Raw genomic sequence first — 25,187 nt, 5'->3', positions numbered from 1 at the left:
TTGCTAGACCTCAAAAGATCTGCGTTCAATCCCTCTGTCTGCAACAGGCTGCCCTGTGTGACCTCAGGCAAGGCACTTGGGTGCCTTGCTCCCACTGAAGTCATTCGGAGTTAGGCACCTAAATAGCTTTGAGGATCTGTGCCTCAGTTCTTCTATCTGTGAAATGGGGGCAGTCTGTCTTGTCTATTTAGCCTGTAAGGTCTTTAGGGATGGAGCTGTCTTTACAAGGCCAGGATATACTCAGGCCTGGCAGAATTCCTTTTTTACTTTTTTATCATTTTGACAGATCATATCGCTGTTTAGTTTTAAACATCGTTTTAAGCATTGTTGTTATTCTTTTCTCCTGCTGATAATAGCTCATCTTAATTAATTAGCCTCTTAGAGTTGGTATGGCAACTTCCACCTTTTCATGTTCTCTGTATGTGTATACATATTTTCTTACTATATGTTCCATTTTATGCATCTGATGAAGTGGGCTGTAGCCTACGAAAGCTTATGCTCAAATAAATTTGTTAGTCTATAAGGTGCCACAAGTTCTCCTGTTCTTTTTTCTATTTCAGTTTTCAGAGTTGCGGGAAATTTGGGGGGGTGGAGGGAGAGACAAAAATTATTTAATGACAATAGACATTGAGATTCAAAAGCTTTCTAACCATTAAAGCACAAATTGTCAATATCACATGTCCAAATATACAGAGCAACTGTCCATAAGTTAACCTCTCCAGCAGCACTTTTCTTACTTGGCTTATCTGTCAATTATCACCAGTGGAAAGATTTTCTTCCTTGGTTCGTGTGTGTTCCGTAAAATTGACATTTCCCAGTAAAAATCGAATCCTTCCAAGCCTAGAGATAAGGCAGCTAATAATAACAATGCTGTTGCTAGCATATTTCAGTTGTAGTGCAGACGGGGACTTTCCTGGAATGGCCGCATCCAAATATATTTCTGGTCAGAGAAGTGAAACTGACTCTCTTGTTTTCTGTTTCACTTACTGACCCAAATTTACGTGGTTTTTTTGTGGCAGTGTCTGTGCCCCTTGTATGAGCTCATGTGATGGAATTCGGCCAGGAAACCAGGGTTCAACGCCCTGACTCTTATGCAAAGCACCATGGGATCGTTAATGACCATTATTACTTACTAGCTATATTAGGATAGCATCTAGCAGCCCCAACTGAGATCAGGGCCCCAAGGTGCTGGGTGCAGCACAGACACAGCGGGAGAGAATTCGATCAGAATACACCTGCCTGGCCCTACATTCTATGAGCCAATGTGTGTTAGGGCCTCAGACGCGTCCCCAGCATGGCCCCCATGAGCCATTAGCTCTGTGCAGTCCCAGCCCTTGTACACGGCACGCTGGATCTGCATTGAGACCTGCAACTCGCATCCCCCTCAGAAGGCATTAAGCGGCTGGACTCTGGCTAATTGGCGCAGTGCTGGAGCTGGCCAGATCCCGGGGCTGCCCCTCGTGTGCTCAGTGAGCCCAGAGCCAGACTGCCGGGGGCTCGTTTATTTTGGGGGCTGTTTTGGGAAGGCCGGTGATTATGCTAATCCTTTAACCCCTGATTGCCTCCTCCTTCCCATTAGATGGTCAAACAGTTTTAGCAGCAGGGGCTGAGATAGGCCCTGGACTATATAAACCCCGGGGGCTGGCGCTGGGTTTCCTATCACTCCAAAGGGAAGATCCTCCCCCTACCATTTGCCAGATCTGCATCATGTGGGCATCTCCTGCCAGGCTCTGGCTTCTCTCCTTGCTCCTGTGGCCCCTGCCTGCTGCGTATGGCTACATCTGGGCGTGGTTGTATTCTATGCCCTACCACGCCCCAGATGAGGCCGCCCTCTCCCAAAGCTCCAGCCCCATGGCCGACAGCAAGGAGATTGCGGTAAGCGAGGGATGGGTGGGCACTTGCCCCGCAGCCTTCAGCCTGCCTGGCTTGACGGTAGGGGACCAAGCATCAGAGTCGGGGAGGGGGTCTCTATTTCTCCTTGTGAATCCTGCATCTAGCAGGCCAGCCTTTGTGGTGTAATATGGGGTGCATACGGCCAGTGGTTTGAGCCGGGGATTTTTTTGGGGTGGAGGAAAGAGTCAGAACTCCTGGGTTCTGTTCTCTGCTCATGGGAAGGTGTGCGCTCTATTAACTAGAACGAGGCACCAGGACTCTTGGGTTCTATCCCTCACTGTTACGGCATGTCCTATGGCAAATCAGGGCCTCGTGAAATTAACAGGCATCTTTTCATTGACTGCACAGGCTCTGAATCTGAGATTGTAATCTCGCTCTACTTCATTTTCCCCTACTATAAAACAGATGCCTTTATGGTATAGAGGTTAGCGTTGCTGGCATCCAGGCAGCTGGTCCTAGGGCAATTCCTAGCCAATGTAGCAGTACATTTGGTGCCTTTTGATAGCCTACTGCAGTGGTTTTCAACCTGTCGTCCGTGGACGCCTGGGGGTCTGCAGACTATGTCTAAGATTTCCAAAGGGGTTCACACCCCCAATATAAATTTTTTTAGGGATCCGCAAATGAAAAAAAAACTTGAAAACCCCTGGCCTAGTGGGTAGAGGAAAGGACTGTTGCATGCTTTGGAAGAGCACCACCAGTCCTTGCACCAATCCTGATTCAGAGGCAGATAAAGCACTTTTCAGGTGCTCCAGTGGCGCAATTGGTTAGCGCACAGTACTTATAAGACAGTACTTGACTGAGCAATGCTGAGGTTGTGAGTTCGAGCCTCACCTGGAGCAGGTGTTTTATGGGTATGGAATTCTCTGGCCCATTTTTAGGAGGTCCAATGAATCCAAACAGGCAACAGAGCAGGGGATCTCAAACTGGTGCTGGGGACACCTCAGGGGGTAGAGAGGTTATTATATGGGGGCTTGCGAGCTGTCAGCCTCCACCCCAAACCCCGCTTTGCATCCAGCATTTATAAGGGTATTAAATATAAAAAAAAGTGGTTTTAATTTATAAGAGGGGTCACACTCAGAGGCTTGTCATGTGAAAGGAGTCACCAGTGCAAAAGTTTGAGAGCTACTGCAATAGAGGGTTCCTCTGGCCTCAAAAATCGATGGACACTCACAAGAGGTGTGTGAGGCTTAAGCAATTAATGACTGTAAAACGCTTCCCTACCTGGGTGTTTTAATCCTTAAGGGGAAACAGCCACGTATATCTTAGATATCGCATAATCAGTTCTTGAGCGGTGTTATTAGAAGCCCCTCAGGTTACTAATCCAGGAGGAATGTTAAAAATAGAACTAAATTGGGAGATGCTTCCCTCCCGCCCCTTGTAAAAATTCTTGCAAACTAATTTTTTGTCCATGCTCATTGAAATGTTTCTTCAAAAATGTTCAGGGTTTAATTGAAAAAACAAAAATATTAGTGGTGGGGAGGGGGGGGGATTATTTTTTTGGTTTTTTTTTTCCCCAAAGAAACCCTCCCATGCCAAATTTCATTGAAAACTTATTTTCTGTGGAAATTTTCATTTCATCAACAAAAACCTAAAACCCCAAACCCCCAAAACCCCATTTTTTGTTTGAAAAATGTAGACGGAACATTTTCAGCCGATTACAGCTCAGATGTGGCTGGTCTGTTTCACTTTGTTTTCTGTTTAAGTTTCACTTCCTAGTTCTCATGCACTAGCTCAGCATCTCAACGTTTAAATCCAAACTGTACAAAACCTCACCCTGTTTTTACAGATTCTTTAGAAAAGAAAACCAAGAAAACATTGCTATTCATGTCAAACTATTTTTTTTCTACTAAACCTACATCACCGTCTATAACTTCCTAACAGCTCCTTGGTTAGAAAGAGCCTCATACACAAAAGTGCTTAAAACAAACCATAAATTCTGGAGTGATTTATACAACGTCTCTGTCAGGAGTGCCCTGCTGGCTTTGAGCAGCTCTAACCATATGCTTAGTACAGAGGTTCTCAAGGACTTAATCATTATTTTGACTATGTAGTATTCTGATTGTGCTAAGAGCGCCAGTAACGGACCAGGTCCGTATGAGGTGAAGTGTTTGGCAAACACAACAAAACATAGTCCCTCTCGCAAAGAACTCATGTGCTCAAGAAATTAATTAACCCTCACAAGCCCCTGGGAGGGAAGAATTATTAACCCCAATTTCGAGTTAGGGAAACTAAGGCCAAGTTCATGCAGCTAGTCTGGGAAGACACCCCAGGAGTCCCATCCCAACCTCTCCTCTGCTGCTTTCCAGAGATGGGCCAAGGAGTGTGGCACCTGGATCTAGAAAATCCTTGTCAGCCAGACATCTCCGGCCAAGATTTCCAAAAGTGACTCAAGATTTTAGGTGCCCAGCGTCAAGGGACCCGGCCTGATTTGCAGGGGCTGAGCACTTACTGAATGAGACCCCTTTAAGGCATCTCCAGTGGGGAGAGAAACTGAATCCCCCTGCCCTCCACTCCCCTCCGACTCCTTCCCCGAAAACCATTGGTGGCTTTGGAAAATTGTGAGCTCTCCAGGCCTTTTCTCTTCCCTTGACAAAGCCCTGGCTGGGATGATTTAGTTGGGAATTGGTCCTGCTTTGAGCAGCAGGTTGGACTAGATGACCTCTTGAGGTCCCTTCCAACCCTGATATTCTATGATTCTATGAGAAGGGATTGTAATTAGGATGTCCCAAAAGGTCAAAAATTGATCTGATGCTGGGTTGAAAGGTTGGGTGGGAACTCAGGGGCCTCGCCCCTGTTGCTATCACACCCTCCCCCCAGGTCTCAGCACCCCCCAGTGTTGGGACATTTGGAATCCAGGTTGGCTTTTCGATTGCTATGGAAAACGTGGGGATAGGAACTCAGCTGTGAGGGCTGCTTCCCCAGTCCAACCTCCCGCCCGCCAGGGACGTGCCTTTCCCATCTGACCTTGCATCATCTCTCCCCCAGGCGGCCACAACGTGTAGCCAGGACCGGCACTGCGCCCACGGGCTCTTCTGTGATAAGCACTTCCGGCTGTGCCTTCCCCTGCGCCAGGAGGGGCAGTACTGCCGCCGCGACACCCATTGCGCCAGGGGCCTGACCTGTATGTTTGGCAAGTGCCACAGGACCGTGCCGGACGGGCAGGAGGGTAAGGCATGGAGAGGAGCCGCTTTCCAGGCCTGAGTCGCCCTTCTCCCATCCCTGGGCTTCAGGCGTGGCCGGGGTGGAGGAGCTCCTACTGTTCTGAAGCTGAGCACCGGGGCTGCGTGGGCCCCTGGTATAAGGCGGAGCAGCCTCCCAGCTGCTGTAATTTATACCTGGCCACTGGGAGATAGAGACTAGCCATAGGGCAGGGTGCTCCAGCCACGCCCCCCCAGCCCCGTGCCTCCCCTAGGAGGTGGGGCAAGGCACAGCCGTGGGGGGTCCGGCTCCTGCACCCAGAGGAGTGGGGTTTCTCTGGGCGGCTGGTCCAGGCCACACAGACTGCAGAGGAGGAGGCCCTTGCACCATCAAGACGGGAGGGACTGGGTGCTATGCTGGGTGGGTTGGAAAGCAGCAAGAGAGGCAGGCTGTGGGGTCCCGGGCAGTGCGGGGAGGGAATGGATGAAGCCCCTCCCTGTCTGCCTATCCCTCACTCCTCCCCCCCACTCTGTCTGCCCCCAGGTGCTCGCTGCTGGCAGGACAAGGACTGCAGCGTGGCCGCCTGTTGCGCCCGCCACCATGGCGAACTGCTCTGCAAGAAGAGGCTGGCCTTGGATGAGAGCTGCTTTGTGCCCCAGGGAGGCCTGGCCTTCAGCATCAACCAGGTCTGCCCCTGCCAGGAGGGGCTGGTGTGCAGGACCGGGACTGCTGGCCGAGAGTGAGTGTGGGGCACGCTCAGGGCCTGGAGGTACTGTGGAGACCCCCCCTGAAAGGGGCTTTCATGCCATCAGACCTGCCGGGACAGAATACAGCAGGAGGTGCAGGGGCATTAGTGAATGCCTGACAATTCTGGATGCATTGCCCCTGCTCTTTACTTGAAGGGGATAGTGGGTTATACTGATCAGAGCAGGGGCATGGGACCCAGGACTCCTAGGTCCAAACCCAGGCTCTGGGAGGAGAGTGTGGTCTAGTGGTTAGAGAAGGGGCTGAGCCAGGACTCCATCCTGCTCGCTCTGAGGGTGTGAGGTCTGGTGGTTAGAGTAGGGGAATTTTGCAGGTATTCTGGGTGCTATTCCACTGACTTCTTGGGCAAGTCCCTTCCCTACTTTGTACCTCAGTTTCTGCATCTTTAAAATGGGGATAATACTCATCCACCCCCAATGCATGCTGTGCAATTCCAGGGTGGGGAGGAGAAGGGCAGAACAGAAATTCCTGTTCTGAGCCTATTCACCCTCTGACCCCTGGATCGCTCCCTTCTTGTCCCCTCCAGGAAAGCGTTCGAGTATTGGCAGGATAAAAGTGACTGGAGATGCATGAAGCCCTTGCTGTAGAGAGGAGGTGACTGTGCATCCTTCCCTGAGGACAAGAGCTCTGTATTTATTCCCTGTAAATAGCATGTACATAGACCTGCTCTCAAATAAACATGTGTGATCCTTCAGCACTCAGGGGCCTGGCTTTTAATCAGTGGCAGCTCTGAGTCACCAGGTTAAACCACTGAGTTATAACATGACCTGATGTTTGAAAGCACTGGCCGTTCCCTGCAATAATGCCCTGGATTTCTGCACATCGCTGTGTGTGTGAGAGTGCTGTATTCTCCCATAGCGTGTGTGCGCACGGGTATAGCTTTGCTGTACTGGGTGTGTATTATATATGGGGAGACCTCACACTGCTTCCTATATCGCCCATGGCAATCAGTGTAGTATTGGAAGCCTGATATTTGATTACCGTTATCGGAACCTGCAGAATTCAATTTCTCTTTGTGTGGAGAGCAACACAAAGGTACATTAGCTGCTCCCAGGAAAAGAGAGAAGGTAGCACCTGCAAGCGAACCAGAGATTTCTTGATCTGCAGTCAAATGCTCTACCACTGAGTTCCACATCTCCCCTGCTGCCATACCGCTTACATTACCTGTTCATAAGGCCAGCTGGCAATAAGTCCTATCTCCTTGTTGCCTAGTGACTGTCTGGCGCAGTGTGAGCAGAGGAGATGCAGCGTGTTACAGGGCTGCGAACAAATAAGTTAGGCCTAGTAGTTCTGTTAATCAGGGAAGGCGTAGCCGAAAAGCGGCTCAATGTTACAAAGATCCAGTAGCCCCATGGCTAACACAGCTGTCCCCCTCGGCACGTGCAGGTAAATGCAGATCAGAGCAATCCGCAGGCAGAGTTTGATTCCTAGAGAGCCTGCATTGAGAGGGGGCGCGGTTTGGAGCACGCCACCGCGTGGGTTTCGATCCCCTAGAGTGAAACCAGGGAATTTTGGTCTTTAGCACTTTGTCACAGTTCAACTGGATACGCAATTCTGTAATTAAAACACAAGGGCCCAGAACGTCAAAGGTATTTTGGTGAGGTAGATGCCGAAATACCTTTGAGGATCTGAGCCACGGTGCCTCTTTCATATCCCAGACTCCTAGAGCTGCAGTGCAAAGGAAGCATGCAGGTTTAGCTGTCTTTGGCAGGACACCGCAGCAGCACCTGCGTACAAAGTGGGGCTAGCTCAGTAGTAGAACAGTTGACTACAGCTCAAGAGGTCCTGGGGTCAAATCCAAGTGCTCCTTGGATAGGACTTTTTTTTTTTTAACCTCTGGAAATCATGACATTAGTCTAGTGCAGTGGGGTGCGAGGCCCAGCACCCATGATGCTACCAAAATACAAGCAATAAGAAGCCATAGCACATCCCTTGAGGAGCTATTTCAGCAGTTCATCACCTATTGCCTTCACGGGGAGAGATGTGGCCTTCGGTCCCCTTTCAGTCTGATTTTTTCCCCCTAACTTCAGCTCCCAACCCTCGGCTCTTTCTCTCCGCTAGATTAATAACGTTACCAGCCCCAGTGCTCACAATTCTGCAAAAATCAAGAGATTGTAGTTAAAAAAGAAAAACCACTCGTGATGGTTAAGTCATTGTGGGTTCTTTGGACTTGCCTTCTGGATTTGCTGCATCATATGTTCAAGCTTCTCTGAGAAGGTGGGTCAGCAGCAGCAGCAGCACGGGGCTCATGTGTTGTATCTGAAGCTTATTGACTAGAGCAGGTGGGAGCAAACACAGTACACCCATGAGAACACTAGAAGGCGCTGAGGCAGAGGAAGGTTCAGTACAGCGATGAAGTTAAAATGGGAACTGTTGCATTTTTGAGAGTTCACATAAAGAAAGAATCTAATACAGCCCTTCTGCCCACTTGCTTATTGCAGGCACAAGAGAACATCTTAACTTCCTGCTCTGTGCTGCTGGATGTTTCTGCTAAAACGATGAGCAGTGAAACAGTTAATAGTGTTGAGATTTAAATGAATATCAGTAGGTTCCAGAGTTAACACACCATTGATATTAATGTGAGAGTTCACACCTCTCTAAGCTATTCTCGCAGGCCACGTGCAGACTCAGGAAGAAAATGCCCCAGCAATTAAAATCAGGAAGCTTCTCTTCACAGTCAGGAACATGCTTTTCAAAAAATATTAAAGTTGGGATTCTAGACCACAGATCTGTGGCAAGAGGCAGAGCCCAGGACAAGTTCAGTGGATCTAGCTATACAGAGCCCTGTGTATATGAGACAGCTGCTACCAGCCTCAGACACTGGGCTCTCTACCTCTCCCATGGCACCAGTGCTTGTTTACCTGTCCTCCCCTTATTAGTGGCTGAGTTGTGTTAATTAACTAATTGCTCATGTCAGAGTCATTTCCCCAGCATGTGGAGCACGACATATTCCATGCCTGGGTGCACGAGTCCAGGTCACATAACATCCAGTACTTAAGTGTAGGGTGACTAGGAGTCAGGACGCCTGGGTTCCATTCCCAGGTCTCCCGGTGACTCTGTGCGACCTTGGTAAAGTCACTTAGCCCGGGCCCTACTCTGAGTCCAGCGCTCAGCCCACTAGACAGCAATGCCGACGTTCCCCCCAAAGACAAGAATCCAACAGGGGTGGGGGAAGAGCCAGGCAATATTTTTTTTAAAGGAAGACCTGAAACTGTGTTGGCTCCTTTAGTCCACTCACCTCTGTGCGAGGTGGGAACAATCACCCCTCTCTAGTCCCCCGTGGGAGGCTTGGCCAGTCAATGTGCAAGTGCTTTGAGATCCACCAGAGGGAGAGGCAGTGGGTTGCCCGGCTGGAGGCGCTGCATCTGGTGCGGTGCCGGATCAACACCTGATTATGATCAGCTGCCGCTGCACAGAGCCCTGCCCTACAAAGCACCTCCCTGCGCTTCCTGTTTATGTCTCTCTCTGTAATGTCGTTAGGCCCAGCTGCCTCCCTGAGGTTTAGGTACAGCTGTGAGCTCATGGGGTTTCCATGCGGTCAGAGACAGCGACACACACGCACAGCTCCTCTCTCACATGGGAGGTAAAATTACCCCACAAGCAGGCTCCGCCCAAAGCCCTGCTGACTCAGCTCAGTTCCTAGGCCAGCAAGGATCAGCTCCGTGTCGCCTGCAGCCTTTAACACGGAGCCTGTGAGCCCAGCCCCCGGGAGAACACCCCCAGGAGCCCGGCTAGAGACCGGTCCTGCTGGCCACCTGACCGGCAATAGTGCAAAGTGCGCAAGAAGCACTCACCCACTCCTGTCACGCAAGGGGCTCTGCGTGCCCTGTCCCCCATATCTCCTGGCTCCTGTACAGAGGGACTGCCCTATGCACCACTCAACTGGCCACAACCAGTATGGGGCAGGCTACCATCCCACCGCAAGATACAAATCAAGTGACTGACCCGCGGAATCGCCCGACAGGAAGGGCCACAGGGCGAGTGACGACAAGTTATCCAGCATCCTCGACTTGATCTTCCGATCTAAATAAAACTTTTTAAGGCATCAGATTCTGCCCCTCCTGCTCGTTAACCCTTTCTGAGCTGGACAGTGGAAGACGATGGGACTGCAAGGAAGGGCGGGCTAGAAATGGCCGACAGAGGCCTGGAAGCTTGTCATTGAACTTTGCTGCTGCAACCAGGGTCCCAAAAGGGGCAACGCCCAGCAGGCCACATGTGCAATGGGATGGGTTTCTGTGGTGCTGATTGAAGGCAATGGCATGGGGGGGGGCTGTATCTCAGGAACCCCTTGTTCCACTGACCCCAAATTTGGATCACTAATCCTCTCCTGCACCCCCATGAGGCATACCACATTTTACGGCAATCCAAGCCAGCCTGTGGATTTTGGTGCCTTTCAAAGAAGAGTCCTTTAAACACGGCCTTCGCTACCTTAACTACATCAGAGCTGGCGCTCTGCTAGAATGCAGAATTTGGCATGCAAACGTCAGGGGTTTCCTGCCTTACCAATGAACGCTAGAACTAAACAGGAATATAATCCTCTTGGGCTCATGCTCTGTGCTGGAACCAGGAACAGTGATGTGTGTGTTTCAATGGTGCTTACAGACCCCGCTTGAGATCGGAATGCCCCTGTGCTGAGCGCGGCCCGTAAGTATAGTAAGACAGGCTCCCACCCTAGAGAGCTAAATGTCAATAAGGCAGGGGCCAGCTTCCCTAGACTGAAATGAGCTCCCCCGTCAGGAAATTAACTCCCTCACCTTCCACTCGAAGTGCCAGGTGCATTTCTTTGACCTGCCCGTCTGCAACATAAAAACAGAGCAACAGGCACAGATCTATTAATAAAAATTTTCCAAAATAAAACACTCCCATGCACACACACACTTCTCCCCCCATGGGGAGCGGATGAAAGAACAAAACCCGTGACAGACGTTAGTCATGTTGCTTAATGCACTACTGGAAAGTGCTCCGATGTCATTGTGATGAGCACAATATATAAAGAAAACAAATAGACACACAGGGATCAAGTTGGAGGAAGGTTTTTTTATACCCATTTCACAGATGGAGGAACTGAGGTCCAGATCTTCAAAGATATTTAGGCACCTAACTCCAATTGAATCCAAGGAAGTTAGGGGCCTAAACTCCTTTTAGGATCTGGGCCTAATTGACTTGCCCAAGATCTCTCAGGCAGTCTGCGGCAGAGCTAGGAATTAAACCCAAATCTCCTGGATCGCAGCCCAGTGCCTTATCCACAAGGATGGAAAAGCTAATAAAAGACAAGACCCCGATCGTGCAAAAAATTAAATAGCGGAGCCTTTAATCAGGTATAAAATACAAGACACGAGTTTTATAAAAAATACAGAACTGGAGAGTCAAATGGATCATCCCAAAAATGGTAAAAACCCCATCGGAGCCCAAGGCAGGAAGCTGTGACGCGCTGTCCCGCTCCTCTGAGCCTGGCAGGGGGCCTGTGCAAATGCAAATTCATGGGACAAGTTTAATTCGTTAAAAGCACTTAACTGAAGAAGATTCGTTAAGGGGCTGATCCAGAGCCCAATGGATTCAACGGGCACCTTTCCAGTGGGTTTTGGGGTCACACCAGTTTAGAGCATTGCACCGGTGAACAGTGGAACCCCTGATAGTGACCCCGCCCCCAAGTCCTTTGTGCTTATCCAGCATCCTTCACATCCAGGGATTCCAGGTCACTCTACAAAGGCAGGCACTTGCCAACAGGGTAAACTGAGGTACAGAAGAGCTAAGTCTTTCCCCGCAAGTCTGCAAGAGCAGAACCCAGGCGGGTCTCCCTGACCGTCAGCTCCTGCTGCCTCCAGAGTGAGACTCGATCTTCAGTAGAAATGGGACACGGGCTGGATAGGTCAGACCCAAACATCCCTGAGTCCGGATCCAGGGTTTGGATTTGGTCCTGATGCCAGGTCCCACACAGATCGAGCAGCATTGGATCTGGCCCTGCTGGGCCTGACCCGTTAGCGCCTCCTGGTGGAAGAGGTGGGAATGAACCGTCGTGAAGGGGGAAATTTGCTCCCCGGGGCAGCTCTTCCCACCCATGCGTATTTCCCCACCCTCACTGAATCCCTGCCCTCCAACGGTGCTGGAGGAGGGGTCTGAATCCAGATCTGTGTCCTTGCTCCGGGGCCGTGGCAGAAGAGAGAAATACTCAGGAATAGAGCCATGGAGCCGGCCCTTTCCTGCTTGCGTTAAAACATATAAAATACAAGATGGTCAAGGCCTCGATCAGACGGGCCAAGGGAAAGCACCAATGGTAGGAAACATCCAGTGCGCGCTGGTCGATGCGTCGCTGAGCGACCCAGGGATGATCGCAGAGCAAATCCTGGGAAACGTCAGTGTCCCGAAGGTTTCAGATCCTCACGCCGAACACCACCCGAGTTTGGAGAAGAGCATGGGCAGCGCAGAGGGGCACCGGGGTTTAAAGGTTATTACCCCCCTCCCCAGCCCTCTAGCAAAGTTTATCCCCAATCCCCATCTGAAGACCTAAGGCATTTCCTGTTAACCGGACTCCGGAGGGTGAGGTTCTTCTTTCATAGCTTATTGGTAAATCTGCTGGAAGTTGCACTGGGCCTGCGTGTGCGTAAAATTTCCATGCTCCAGGCTTCTTTGTTCCAGCTTTTACTTAAGTGCAGGCCTGGAGCAGAGATTTCTTCCTATTGGTTTCCCTCTCTGCAGATGTGATCCAGAAGAGAGATGACCCAGAACCGATTCCCCTCAGAGACACGATCCAGAACGGACCCACCACCCAGCAGATATGATCCAGATTCCTTCCGGACATGCAATCCAGGAGGGACCAGCTCCCACGCTGACCCAGGCTCGGAAATACACTGTCCGTACAAAATCCCAGCTTCAGCTGCTTTAGAAGGAAAGTCCAGGCTGAAACTCACATGTATAAAAAAATAAATAAGATGCTTGAGAGCTTTGCACTGTTCCGTCATATGTCTGGCCAGATGTGTCAGTTGGCTGCTACTCGAGACTTCATCCACTCCAAGCCAGCTGGCAGGCTGTACGAATGGGGAGAGAACGCGCATTAATAACCACGCTCTGCACTGATACCACCTGCCAGAGCGTTACACAATGGGGAAACTGAGGCAAGGATGTGATTGGCCTGCGTTGCTCAGCAAGTCGGGGCAGAGCTGGGAAGAGAACCCAGGAAACCTGGCTGCCAGCCCCCCTGCTCTAACCACTGGATCCCACTCCCCTCGCAAAGGCAGATGCAGAACCCCACTCCCAGCTCTAACTGTTACATTGCACTGCCTCCCCCAAAGCTGAAAGCAGAACCCATAGATCCTAACTCAGCCCCCTCTTGCTCTAACCACTAGATTGCGCTGCCTCTTTCAATACAATGCAAGTAGCAGGGTGTCCTTATCATTGGCAAAGCTCTCGTCAAACTGAACAGCAGCAGACTGTGCTTACGAGCAGGCTCCTCTTTGGGGGAGACACCGATTCCCAGAGGCTGAGAAGTCCCTGATTATCCCACAATCACAGCTGAGTCAGCCTCCCGCTATCGAAAGGCCTTGAGGAGAACAGAGAAAGGCAGGGCCCCTTTACAGGCTGGGAGGTGAGACAAGGGGCTAGAGACAAGGTGGATTAAGTTTCATCTGGGCAGTGAGTCACTGGTTAACCCAGCCCCAGCTACTCAGCCTGACGCGACCCAGACAGGCGCACCTGCCCCCAGAGCGTGCGTCCGCAAACTGAGCAAACACCCGTCATGCCTCCTGGCATCTATTCCCAGGCTGCTCACATGAAGCCAGCGCAGCTGGTGCTGGAAGGATTCTGGCTGCGTGAGTCACGGCACTACCTGAGCGCCCTGGGGCAGAGACGAGGCTTTTGCCTTTTGTTTGAGGTGTTCAGAGAGTTTGGAAAAAATGAAGTGATGAACTCCTAGGAGCGGCTCCCACTTTACTGATGGAGAAACTGAGTCAGAGGTAAAGTGCCTTGCACACAGTCACACTAACTCAGGGACAGAGCTGAGGGAGCACCCAGTATGGAAATGGAACCCAGGAGTCCTGACTCCCAGTCCTCTACATTAACCACCAGACCCCACTCCCCTCACAACAGATGATCGCTGGAATCCCAGTTCAGTCCCCTGCTCTAACCACTACACCCAGCGCCTCACAGGTAAAGGGTGCCAGTTGCACACAACAGACACTTAGAGGTGGCTGGAACATTTAAACGTCAGTCAGGGCTGGGATGTGCATCTGCCCGGGCTGTATGTGTGGGAACCCTGCCTACCTCTGTGCTGCCAGAACCTCCCCTCCAACACCAGCTGTGCCGGGCCCTGGCAGTTCGTCAGTTACAGGAATCACCTGACCTTCTATTGGATTCTTTCCCAGACTCAGTGCTACTGATCTGCGGAGAGGACAGCGCGACCCCCAATAGAGCCAGCGTAGATCATTGCATGAGTATACACAAGCCAAGCACTTCCCCAGTTAAGGTGCCCCCAAACGCCCATGCCAAGCAAGGGAAGAAGAGAGCCCACAGGAACTGCCATGCTGTCCGCCTAGCTCAGTCTCCCGTCTCGTAACAGTGGTCAGAACTGGAAGCTACCAGGAACCCCACAGCAAACAATTATGGAAGAAAGTGGCTCATGGCTTGGCACAGGAGGGTTCTAGCCCTTAGATAGTCCTACCCAGCCTAACAAGACAGCAGATGTGCTGATTATCTGTATGTCTCCACCTAGAGCTGGTTCCGGGGTTTCTCCCCACGGAAAGTACATTTTCAGCAGCAATTGAAATAGCAAAATACTTCAATTTGGAAACGCCGCCCAGGTGCCTCATGGGAGTTGTAGTTCAGAAGCCTCATGCTCTCATTCACTTCTATCGACAAGGTTCCAGCTCAGACGACATTTCCCATGATGCACCACAGGCTCCCCTCTTGCATCATAAGATTCCGTGGCCATGGTGCATCATGGAAGATGTAGTCCACCTGGGAACCTGACCCATAGAGGAGACTGGGGACAGGAAGCAACTGAATGACAGCATTTCCAACCGGGACAGCATTTCCAAGTTCAAGTATTTTGGCTTTCAGGCAGAAAGCAAACACTTTTCACAACAAGTATCCTTTAAGCAAAAATCCAGTTCTCCACCAAAAAACAGTTTAGACAGAAAATTTTCAGCCAGCCATACCCCTAACCTTTTGCTGAATGCCATTAAGCTCTGCCTCACTTCTGTCTTGTGGGAGAGAGTTCCACAGGACACTTAGGCACCAAAAGGGACCGCTTCGTTTACTCTGTGGTGCACTCACCCCTCTCCCGTGAGGGCACAGCAGCCCTGGATGTGCCATGGGTGGTCCTTGATGGAGCTGAGGGTTAGGAACTTGGAGATCTCAGAGGTAGTCATGGAGTTCTTTACATCCTGCTTGTTGGCAAATATCAAGACCGCCGCGTTCTGCAGGTCCTGGGGAGAGAGATCCCACCATTAACCTTCTCCCCTCTCCATTCAGCTCCCCCCCATGCGAACATCCCCCAGCCTGATGGTGCTGTTCCCGCCTCTGCCACTGAGCTGCTACGTGACACTGTGCAAGTCACTTCCTCGGTTTCCCCTTCCACCCTGTGGCTATTTAGATTGTGACCTCGTCAGCACAGGGGCCCTGATCTCAGCTGGGGCCTCTCGGTGCTACTGTAATAAGCCAGAACACTCCTTAAACCCCATTCTGAATGGGACGCCAGTCAGAACTGGACTGAGACTCGATAAACTTGTTTCGCGTGACGCTCAGCAGCTGAAGGAAGGCGAGGAGCTGCTTTATGATCCATCAGCTGTTCCGTGGCGGCAAGCGCTGGGAGCCAGGGGGAAAAAGTGGGCACACGGCGTGCTTGGGGAGGAGGCGGAGCGCTGCTGGGGGGTGTTCCAGCCCCGGAGTACCCACGGAGTCGGCGCCTACGCTACAGATGGCTGGGGCCTTGTGCCTGAAACAGCTGGGTACCTTGCCGCTAATGCATCAGGCCCTCTTCAAGGGGATGGAGCGTCGCAAAGTTCCCAGCAACATCGCTCAGGGATCTGCCTCCAACTCACTAGACTAAAGCGGCTTTACTCTGGACATGAGGCCGTGGCCACGAAGGGCGACCCTGGTGCTAACATACCTCGTGGGCCAGCATCTTGTACAGCTCCTCTTTCGTCACCGTCAGCCGCTCGCGGTCGGTGCTGTCGATCACCAGGATGACAAACTGCGGGGGGATGGAAAGAGCAGATGTCGATCAAACACCCCGGTCCTGGGCTAACATCTGAGGCCTGGCTCAAGAGCTGCAGGTGGAGCAGGAGCCAGCTCGGGTGGATCCAGACCCTGCTGCGCTAGGTGCTGCACAAACACAGTCTCCTGCTGCTATTTGACATCTGAAATTCAGCTTGCGTCTAGCCTGGGAAGCTCTGCGGAGGACTGGAGAACTGGCACAGCACCAGCGACCCCAAGGAAGGGAAACAACCATTTGACAGGAAGGGTGGCCTTGGGCTGGGACTTGGGAAACCTGGGGTCAATTCCTGCCTCTGCCGCAGATGCCCTGGGTGACCCTGGCCAAGTCGCAGCCATTCTGTGCCTCAGTTTCCCCATCTGTGGAGAATAATTCTTTCTCCCAAGATTGGCCTGTCTGTACATTACAGCTCATCAGGGCAAGGACTGTCCCATTATGTACATGTACAGCACCTAGCACAATGATGCCCCAATCTTAATTGGCCCCTCTAGCCCCTACTGGAATACAAATAATTAAGAGCTCCCCTCGGACTAACTTTCCATGGTAACCAGGAGAGACACTGACTCCCCCCTGGAGCTATTCATTAATGGCCAAGCCAACGTTTGTTCTGTGGCTGTACAGCGCCTAGCGCATAGGGTCCTAGGTGCTACCCCAGTACAAATAATTCACTGTAATGTCACAGCCAAACTCGACTGGCTCGGGGCTTTGGAGCGGGTGGAAAGTTAACAGGAATCTTGCGCTCTTGCTGCTCGGGCAAGACCTGTTCTGAATCGCGAAACAAAATACGGACGGCAGCGGGAGAGAAATTCCAGCTCGAGTTATGTCAGGAATGCTGGCCAGGCAGGAAGGACAAAGGACGTGTTTGAACTCGGATCCCTGCCCCTCTCTGCGCTGCCAAAACAGCTGGGGATCTTTGCCAGGGCGCTCTTCCCTCCGGGACAGTATTTTAATCCCATTCCAAACAAGCTGGGACAAAAGGGGAAAACCCCCACCCTGTTTAGAGAAGCGGCACCTCCTCTGGATCCTTCCCCCCAAATTCCCACCTGCTTCCTGCCCTGCCCTAGTAAAAATCTGTTCACTCTCCGAAGCCACCCGCTCCATTCTCCTTAAAGGAGCGGCGCGATATTCAACGTCAAGTTACAAAGGAAGGGTCCGACCCTGCCACCTTTACTCCCAAGGAGCCCCATTAACGTCAATGGAAGTGATCGCTCGAGTAAGCATTGCTATGCAGGATCAAGCGCTAAACTGGGGTTGCCAGAGGAGCCGTGGGGAATTAGGAACTCAAACCCAAGGGGATTCGGGCGCCTATGAAAATCCCATCTGACGCTGCAATACAAGTGTAAGAGTCTGAAATAGCAACAGAACCTGATCACATCAGCTTTCCCAGTGGGAATCTAACAGCGCCGGTCTGCGTGAGGCCACTCATCCCTGCTCCAGCAGCTAGCTCCGGGGCACCTCTTGGAGCAGACACAGCTGCTGCCGGGTGCTCACACCCCAAAGCAGGGGAATCCCGGACACTGGGCTGTGACATGGCAGAGAAAGCGAGGGAGGCTGCCAGCTAGCCCCTTGCTCCGAGGGTAGCACGTGGAACCGCTTGGTTATGGCAGAGCGACACGGAGCCCAAGGGTTGGAATAACAGGAGAGGGGGCACTAGTACGCAGGTGCATCAGCAGAATCGTGTTTGGATCAAGGACTAGAGTCGCCGGGGGGCTGCCTGTCAGGACCGAGGCGCACTGGCAGGGCTGGGGGGTCCCCAAGAATACAACGGAAAGGGGTGGGTCGGGATTGCTCTGCATCGGTTGAGGTGCGGGAGGCTATCCTAACACTGACATAGCAGGGAGCTGCGGGTCAGGATGAAGGGGCATCGGCAGAGCTGCATGCCGGGGTCCCAGCGCTGGAGTAGCAGGGCGGGCTGTGGGTCGGGGCTGAGGAGCATCTGCGCACACAACTGGCAGCCATCATGGCCAATCAGCTTCTCCCTTCCACTGTAACTACAAGAAAATCCACCAGCTTCTCCAATCTGCCAAGCAAATCAAGCCCAGGCGAGCATCACAGGGCGAGCGCAGCTAGCCCGGGAGGGGAGCGAGATGGTGCTGCTCCTCCCACCCGGCCCCTTACCTCCGTGTTGGAGTAGTACGTGTTCCACGTGGACCGCAGCGTCTCCTGCCCCCCGATGTCCCACATCAGGAAGTGGGTCTTCCTCAAGATGATCTCCTCCACGTTGCTGCCGATGGTGGGTGAGGTGTGCACCACCTCGTTCATGAGGCTGTGGGAGGCACAGGCCAGGCATCAGAGCCATCCCGGCATAACCCAGCACCAGACCCTCCCTTGCCCCCTAGAATGGGGCACGCCAGGTGCTTACCAAGAAGCAAATGAGCATGGAGCCAGGATGGCCTTGTGGTTAAGGCGCTGGATGGGGATCCTAGAGACCTGGGTTTAATTCCTTGCTCTGACACAGACTCTTGGGCAACTGACTCAGTATCTCTCTGACTCAGTTTCCCACCTGTAATATTCCCCCTCCTCCCACCCTTTGTCTTGTCTACAGTAGAACCTCCGAGGATGTTTGGAACGCTGAACAAAACGTTCGGTTCTTTCAAAAGTTTACAACTGAACATTGACTGAATACAGCTTTGAAACTTTGCAATGCAGAAGAACAATGCTGCTTTTAGCCACCTTCGTTTAAATGAAACAGTGGAACCCTGCCCCCCCTTGCTGATTTCAGTCTAACCCCCGTTGCCTTCTGGAATGTGAAGATAGGATGCAGGCATCTTTGTTTGCTAGGACCATTTGCTGCCTGCTGGGGGAGGCTCTGCAGCAGGGGGGTTGGGCAGGGATACATCATCTCCCCCCTCAACCATCTGGCTGGCAGTTTGACTCTGAATGGGAGATGAAGGGATGGGAATACTCACAACTGGTAGAGGATGGTGGTCTTCCCTGCATTGTCCAGGCCAACAATGATCACCTTGTGTTCTGCAGAACCAAAGAGGCAGGGTCAGGAGGAAGCTAGCAGAGTCAGGCAGAGGCACCCAGCAAATCCAGTCAACCCGGGGTGTAACCCAGCTTCCTGGCCCCCCCGTCCAACACTTGGAAAATCAGAGGGCTTTCAATGAGCAGGCTGGTTCTGATCGGGGACAAGCGGAGAGGGGGAGCTAAGCAGCATTTTAAACACGAGGGGCATAAAAATCCATGAGCCGAGTGATGCAAGATTCCAAGGCCCCCCGTCTACGCTGGACTGGGATCACCCCAGGGAGCAGACCTGTGGCTAGAGAGAGATTGACAGTTTCCAAGGATCTAGTAGATAGCGGCAGTGCTGGTTCCCAGTCCAGTGCTCTGATCTGCTGCATAGCCTTGGGCCAGTCATGTCTCAGCTCCGTGCCTCAGTTTCCCTCCCCTGTTGTCTTGTCTATTTATACCGTAAGCTCTTTGGTGCAAGGACTCTCCCTTATGCTGTGTCTGTGCAGCACCTAGGACAGTGGGGCTTCTAGATGCTATTGCAAGATAAATGTTAACTAGTAATTAGTTTAACGGGGCAGGATGGTGCGTCCCATGGTTAGAGGCTAGCCTAGGACTTGGAGACCTGGATTCAATTCCCTGCTCTGCCAACACACCCCTCCCCCCTGCAAAAAGCCATTTAGCTTCTATGCCCCAGTTCCCTGTTGAATGGGGACCACAGCGCTGCCTTCCCTCCAGGGGAGTTGGGGGATGAAGACATTAATGATTGCTACTGTGGTGATGGGGGCCGGAGAAGGATCATAGACTGCCACATCTGAGACAGACGGACATTTACAAATACACTAGGAATTTTGATCTGAAAAGTAGGCAGAAGGGAAACCCAACCAAGAGGCCCATAAGCCCGGCTCGATGGAAACAGAGGGGACCGTTTGCAACTCAGCGAAGGGAATTCTGCGTTTTGGTGCAAATGGAACATCTCCTCCAAACTCCCTCCATTCCAGAGTTCACTTTACCCACGGACCTTGGTGCTCTCAAGAGTCCGCCCCCAGGCAACGCAAACCCCCTTTGAAGCGGAGTTCCCCAATAAACTCCAGCGGAGGACCCGGCGAGTGTGTCACCAAGCCTGTGAATTGAGAGTGGCCGTTGTGGAGCTGGCGGTGGAGAGGGAGGGAGAGAGAAAGGCAGGACGCCTCTCCTTGGACCCGAATTGCTCAGTGTGTGACATGTGAGGGTCACCGTGCAAAGTCTGGGAACAGCTGTGATTTAAGGGGCACCCATCCCCTGCATGCAAGAGAGGGGAAGGATTTAGAGCAGGGGTTCTCAGCCTTTTTCTTTCCAAGACCCCCGTCAAATCATGCTAGAAAAACTCCATGGCCCACCCGTGCCACAACTGTTTTTCTGCATAGAAAAGTCATAGGTGGTGGGGCTTTGGTTTTCTGCCCTGGGCAGCCCCCCGAAACCTGCTCACGGCCCCTCCCAGGGGGGCCCAGGTTGAGAACCACTGATCTAGAGGAGCCCCCGCTTCTGCAAAGATCAGTGGCTCTGAACTGAAACTGCTTCAGTCAGGAAAAATCCTGGCAAGCACATCAATGCCAGAGTAAAAATATTTCTGTGGGGGGAGGGCGTGCATGCAGTGCAGGACTCCAGGGGAAGGGAAGGAAACTGACGGAGCAGCCGTCTCCCCCTCTGGGCTCCGCTCACAATCAAAAGAAGCTGTTTTCTCTGCAGACCAGACGCCCACACAATGGGCTGCACGGCGGCATTGTCTGGGAGCCCAGGCCAGAAGTATGGCTGGCCAGAGTTTGGAGCGCTCGGGGAAGGGAGGCTGTTCTCAGTCCCACCCTGGCTGCTGGACGGGGCAGCCCGAAGGACAAGAAAGTGAGAGCAGCCGGAGCAACATAAAGCCAGGGTGGGGAAAGAGGGTCAAATGCCAGCTCCTCCAGCAGGGAGGGCAGTGGGGGGAGAGACCTTCACAGGTACTGTTCTGTTCCTGGCAAAGCCCCAAATCCACGGCCTGGGGCCCAGGCCCAGCCCTGCCCCCCAGAAAAGTGTTCTCCCCTGCAGATTTCAGGGGCTGGGGAGTGATTTCAGATACAACCCGCAGGGTGAAGGGACCCATGGTCTAAAACCCCCTCAGGAGGCAGCTTTGGGCCCCAGCTCCTCCTTTCTGCCCCAGTGTCCAAATCAGGCCCCAGAGGGCCAGGGGACACCCAGAGGGAGGGGAGCCTTTCCCATGAAGACCAACTGCTGAGCCCCCCTCCCGTAGACTGGCTTCCCCCTCCCCCCCAGCTCCTTTGTTTTCCCTGGTCTCCTTATTGCAAGAAACTTTCTTCTTCCATCTGTTGTTCAGCTCAGCCCCCTGCCTCACCCACAACCCCCCCTCCCAACCCTCTGCCCACCCCCTGCAGCTTCCTACCCCCCCCCGGCCCCTTCTCCCAGCAGCCCCCCAATCTACACCCCCCCAACCACTCCAGCAGCCCCCCCCCACCTTCCCCAGGCCATTTTCACGAGCAGCCCCCCACTATTCCCCCCAACCCCCTTCCTCCCCACCTATGCCCCCTCCACAGCCCTCTGCCCTCCCCCAGCAATACCCATCTACACCCCCCAGCCACCCCAACCTCGGTCCCCCAACAGCCCCCCACCTAAACCCCCCCGCCTCCGTCCCCCGGCAGCCCCCCACCTAAACCCCCCCAACCTCCGTCCTCTGGCAGCCCCCCACCTACCCCCCCAGCCTCCGTCCCCCAGCAGCCCCCCACCTACCCCCCCAGCCTCCGTCCCCCAGCAGCCCCCCCGCCTGCCCAGCCCCCCAGGTGCCCAGGGGGTGGAGGGTCCCAGGCAGGCTGCCTGCGCTCCCCGCTTTGCCGCGCGAGTCGGGACCGGGGGGGAAGAGGAGCGGGGGGTCCCCCCGGGAGGCCCCCCCTTACCTTGGCTGCCAAAGATGCTCATCAGCTTAGCGAACAGCTGCCCCATGGCGGCGCCGCGCCGCGAACCCGCCGCCTGCAGCTACTGGCCGGGCCGCGCGCCCGCCCCGCTTTATAGCCTCCGCCCGTGACGTCAGCGAGCGGGCCTGGCCCCGCCCCCTGGAGGGGTTTCCCACCGGGCCGCTGCGCACCGATTCCCCGGGTGGGGGGCTGATTGATGTCGGTGGCAAAGAGGAAATTCCAGCTAGTCCCATTCCCCCCCAGCCGGGGGGTCCAGGCCCATGCCAGCCCCACACCCTCCCTTCCCACCCCCAGCCGGGGGGTCCCAGGCCCATGTCAGCCCCACACCCTCCCTTCCCACCCCCAGCCCGGGGGTCCCAGGCGCACGCCAGCCCCACACCCTCCCTTTCCACCCCCAGCCCGGGGGGTCCCTTCCCGCCCCCAGCCGGGGGGTCCCAGGCGCACGCCAGCCCCAAACCCTCCCTTACCACCCCCAGCCGGGGGGTCCCAGGCCCATGTCAGCCCCACACCCTCCCCTTACCACCCCCAGCCGGGGGGGTCCCAGGCCCACGCCAGCCCCACTCTGTCCCTTCTCACCCCCAGCCCGGGGGTCCCAGGCCCACGCCAGACCCACACCCTCCCTTACCACCCCCAGCCCCGGGGGTCCCAGGCCCACGCCAAGCCCCACACCCTCCTTACCACCCCCAGGCCCGGGGGTCCCAGGCCCACGCCAGCCCCACACCCTCCCTTACCACCCCAGCCCGGGGGTCCCAGGCCCACGCCAGCCCCACACCCTCCCTTCCCACCCCCAGCCCGGGGGTCCCAGGCCCACGCCAGCCCCACACCCTCCCTTACCACCCCCAGCCCGGGGGTCCCAGGCCCCACGCCAGCACCACCCTCCCTTCCCACCCCCCAGCCCGGGGGTCCCAGGCCCACGCCAGCCCCCACCACCCTCCCTTACCACCCCCAGCCCGGGGGTCCCAGTCCCACGCCAGCCCCACTCTGTCCCTTCTCACCCCCAGCCCGGGGGTCCCAGGCCCACGCCAGCCCCACACACCCTCCCTTACCACCACCCAGCCGGGGGGTCCCAGGGCCCACGCCAGCCCCACACCCTCCCTTACCACCCCCAGCCCGGGGGTCCCAGGCCCACGCCAGCCCCACACCCCCCTTACCACCCCCAGCCCGGGGGTCCCAGGCCCACGCCAGCCCCACACCCTCCCTTCCCACCCCCAGCCCGGGGTCCCAGGCGCACGCCAGCCCCACACCCTCCCTTACCACCCCCAGCCGGGGGGTCCCAGGCGCACGCCAGCCCCACACCCTCCCTTACCACCCCCCAGCCGGGGGGTCCCAGGCCCACGCCAGCCCCACTCTGTCCCTTCTCACCCCCAGCCCGGGGGTCCCAGGCCCACGCCAGCCCCACACCCTCCCTTACCACCCCCAGCCCGGGGGTCCCAGGCCCACGCCAGCCCCACACCCTCCCTTACCACCCCCAGCCCGGGGGTCCCAGTCCCACGCCAGCCCCACTCTGTCCCTTCTCACCCCCAGCCCGGGGGTCCCAGGCGCACGCCAGCCCCACACCCTCCCTTACCACCCCCAGCCGGGGGGTCCCAGGCCCACGCCAGCCCCACTCTGTCCCTTCTCACCCCCAGCCCGGGGGTCCCAGGTGCACACCCTCCCTTACCACCCCCAGCCCGGGGGTCCCAGGCCCACGCCAGCCCCACACCCTCCTTACCACCCCCAGCCGGGGGGTCCCAGGCCCACGCCAGCCCCACACCCTCCCTTACCACCCCAGCCCGGGGGTCCCAGGCCCACGCCAGTGCGCAGGGGGCCCCCACATACCCTCCCTTACCACCCCCAGCCCGGGGGTCCCAGGCCCACGCCAGCCCCACACCCTCCCTTCCCACCCCCAGCCCGGGGGTCCCAGGCGCACGCCAGCCCCACACCCTCCCTTACCACCCCCAGCCGGGGGTCCCAGGCGCACGCCAGCCCCACACCCTCCCTTACCACCCCCAGCCGGGGGGTCCCAGGCCCACGCCAGCCCCACTCTGTCCCTTCTCACCCCCAGCCCGGGGGTCCCAGGCCCACGCCAGCCCCACACCCTCCCTCCTTACCACCCCCAGCCCCGGGGGTCCCAGGCCCACGCCAGCCCCACACCCTCCCTTACCACCCCCAGCCCGGGGGTCCCAGTCCCACGCCAGCCCCACTCTGTCCCTTCTCACCCCCAGCCCGGGGGTCCCAGGCGCACGCCAGCCCCACACCCTCCCTTACCACCCCCAGCCGGGGGGGTCCCAGGCCCACGCCAGCCCCACTCTGTCCCTTCTCACCCCCAGCCCAAGGGGTCCCAGGCGCACACCCTCCCTTACCACCCCCAGCCCGGGGTCCCAGGCCCATGCCAGCCCCACACCCTCCCTTCCCACCCCCAGCCCGGGGCTCCCAGGCCCACGCCAGCCCCACTCTGTCCCCTGGGGTCCCAGGCCCCATGCTCGACCAGCCCCTGTGGCAAAGGGGAGACCTTTTGATTGGACCCAGCCCCAAAATTCAAGATCCCACCCACGGATTTTGACTACCCCTGAGCCAGGAGGGGCGTCTTGCTCCAGTTGGAGTTTGCGGCCAATCTCTGGTTACACTGGAAAAGAGAGACTCCCAACTGACTCGCATTGTCCTCCTGTATTCCCCCTGTTGGTATCTGCCTCTTGTCGCTTGTCATACCTCGATCTTTGGAGTAGGGACGGGCTTTCTTTTGGGTCTGTGATTGATTGTACAGCGCCTAGCGCTGTGGGGCCCGGGTCGATGATGGGGGCTCATGGGCGCTGCCACAAAACAAGTAATACTGCAAAAAACTACACCCAAACACAGCAGCCTAGTTCAAACCACAATGGGGGGGGTCAAAGGTTCTGCCCCAAGAAAGACCCCCTCCCCCTCCCCCTCCCATTTCTGATGCTCAGCCACATCCGATCCAGACTATCCAAACTTCTGATGTCCAGAGATCTGGGCTGCAGATCTCTCCGGATTAGCCTCTCCCTGGTCGATGCTGCTTCTGGGTGGGTTGGCAAAGTTTTGCTCACAGTGTTTCAGGATTTTCTCCCCTCAAACCTCAGCAGCAGCATGGAAATAGAATGAAATCCCGTTTGGTGCCTGTCGGGAAGGAGGGATGTTTGATTTGGGGGTGAAGGTCCAGGCTGGTTCTTACTTTACTGCAACAGATACACTCAAACCAAGCTCCTGAAACAGAAACCTTGGCGGCAAACAAAGCTCGGAGGGGATTTACCCAGAGCTGCTCCCTCTTGGCAAATATTTAACAGCAGTGAAAA

General features: G+C 55.1%; 1 protein-coding gene and 1 non-coding gene across 4 annotated transcripts; one reads left to right on the top strand and one right to left on the bottom strand.

The window, feature by feature from the left end:
- The first annotated feature begins 2,638 nt into the window (after positions 1-2,638).
- Positions 2,639-2,732, top strand: TRNAI-UAU (transfer RNA isoleucine (anticodon UAU)). Its single transcript has 2 exons — positions 2,639-2,676; positions 2,697-2,732. It is a non-coding gene; the product is annotated as a tRNA-Ile (tRNA).
- Positions 2,733-11,081: 8,349 nt separating this feature from the next.
- ARL5C (ADP ribosylation factor like GTPase 5C) lies at positions 11,082-22,023 on the bottom strand. Of its 3 annotated transcripts, none has more exons than XR_010594727.1 (6): positions 21,880-22,023; positions 18,913-18,973; positions 18,122-18,269; positions 15,899-15,982; positions 14,953-15,215; positions 11,082-12,821 (listed from the first exon to the last, which is right to left on the bottom strand). XR_010594727.1 is itself a non-coding variant. In XM_065577365.1 (6 exons), exons 1-6 carry the CDS (start codon positions 21,923-21,925, stop codon positions 12,773-12,775), a joined length of 531 nt encoding a protein of 176 aa, XP_065433437.1. In that variant the 5' UTR covers positions 21,926-22,023; the 3' UTR covers positions 11,082-12,772. The 3 variants fall into 3 exon arrangements, 2 of the variants coding, with proteins under 2 accessions (XP_065433437.1, XP_065433436.1); XM_065577365.1 differs by having other exon boundaries at positions 15,064-15,206; XM_065577364.1 differs by having other exon boundaries at positions 15,064-15,215; positions 21,880-22,022.
- Positions 22,024-25,187: the final 3,164 nt, after the last annotated feature.

This window comes from Chrysemys picta, chromosome 24 (genome assembly GCF_011386835.1).
Source record: "Chrysemys picta bellii isolate R12L10 chromosome 24, ASM1138683v2, whole genome shotgun sequence".
NCBI lineage: Eukaryota > Metazoa > Chordata > Testudines > Emydidae > Chrysemys > Chrysemys picta.
The sequence above is the reverse complement of the archived record's forward strand: the minus strand, read 5'-3'. Positions and strand labels throughout refer to the sequence as shown.

Bases quoted from the DNA above. Each gene is read 5' to 3' on its own strand.
- ARL5C (XM_065577364.1), bottom strand. From the start codon at position 21,925: ATGGGGCAGCTGTTCGCTAAGCTGATGAGCATCTTTGGCAGCCAAG. The intron at 15,216-15,898 runs GTATGTTAGCAC...CTCTCTCCCCAG, and splicing joins ACAAGATGCTGGCCCACGAG to GACCTGCAGAACGCGGCGGT. The intron at 12,822-15,063 runs GTGAGTGCACCA...CCATTCGTACAG, and splicing joins TGTGCCCTCACGGGAGAGGG to CCTGCCAGCTGGCTTGGAGT.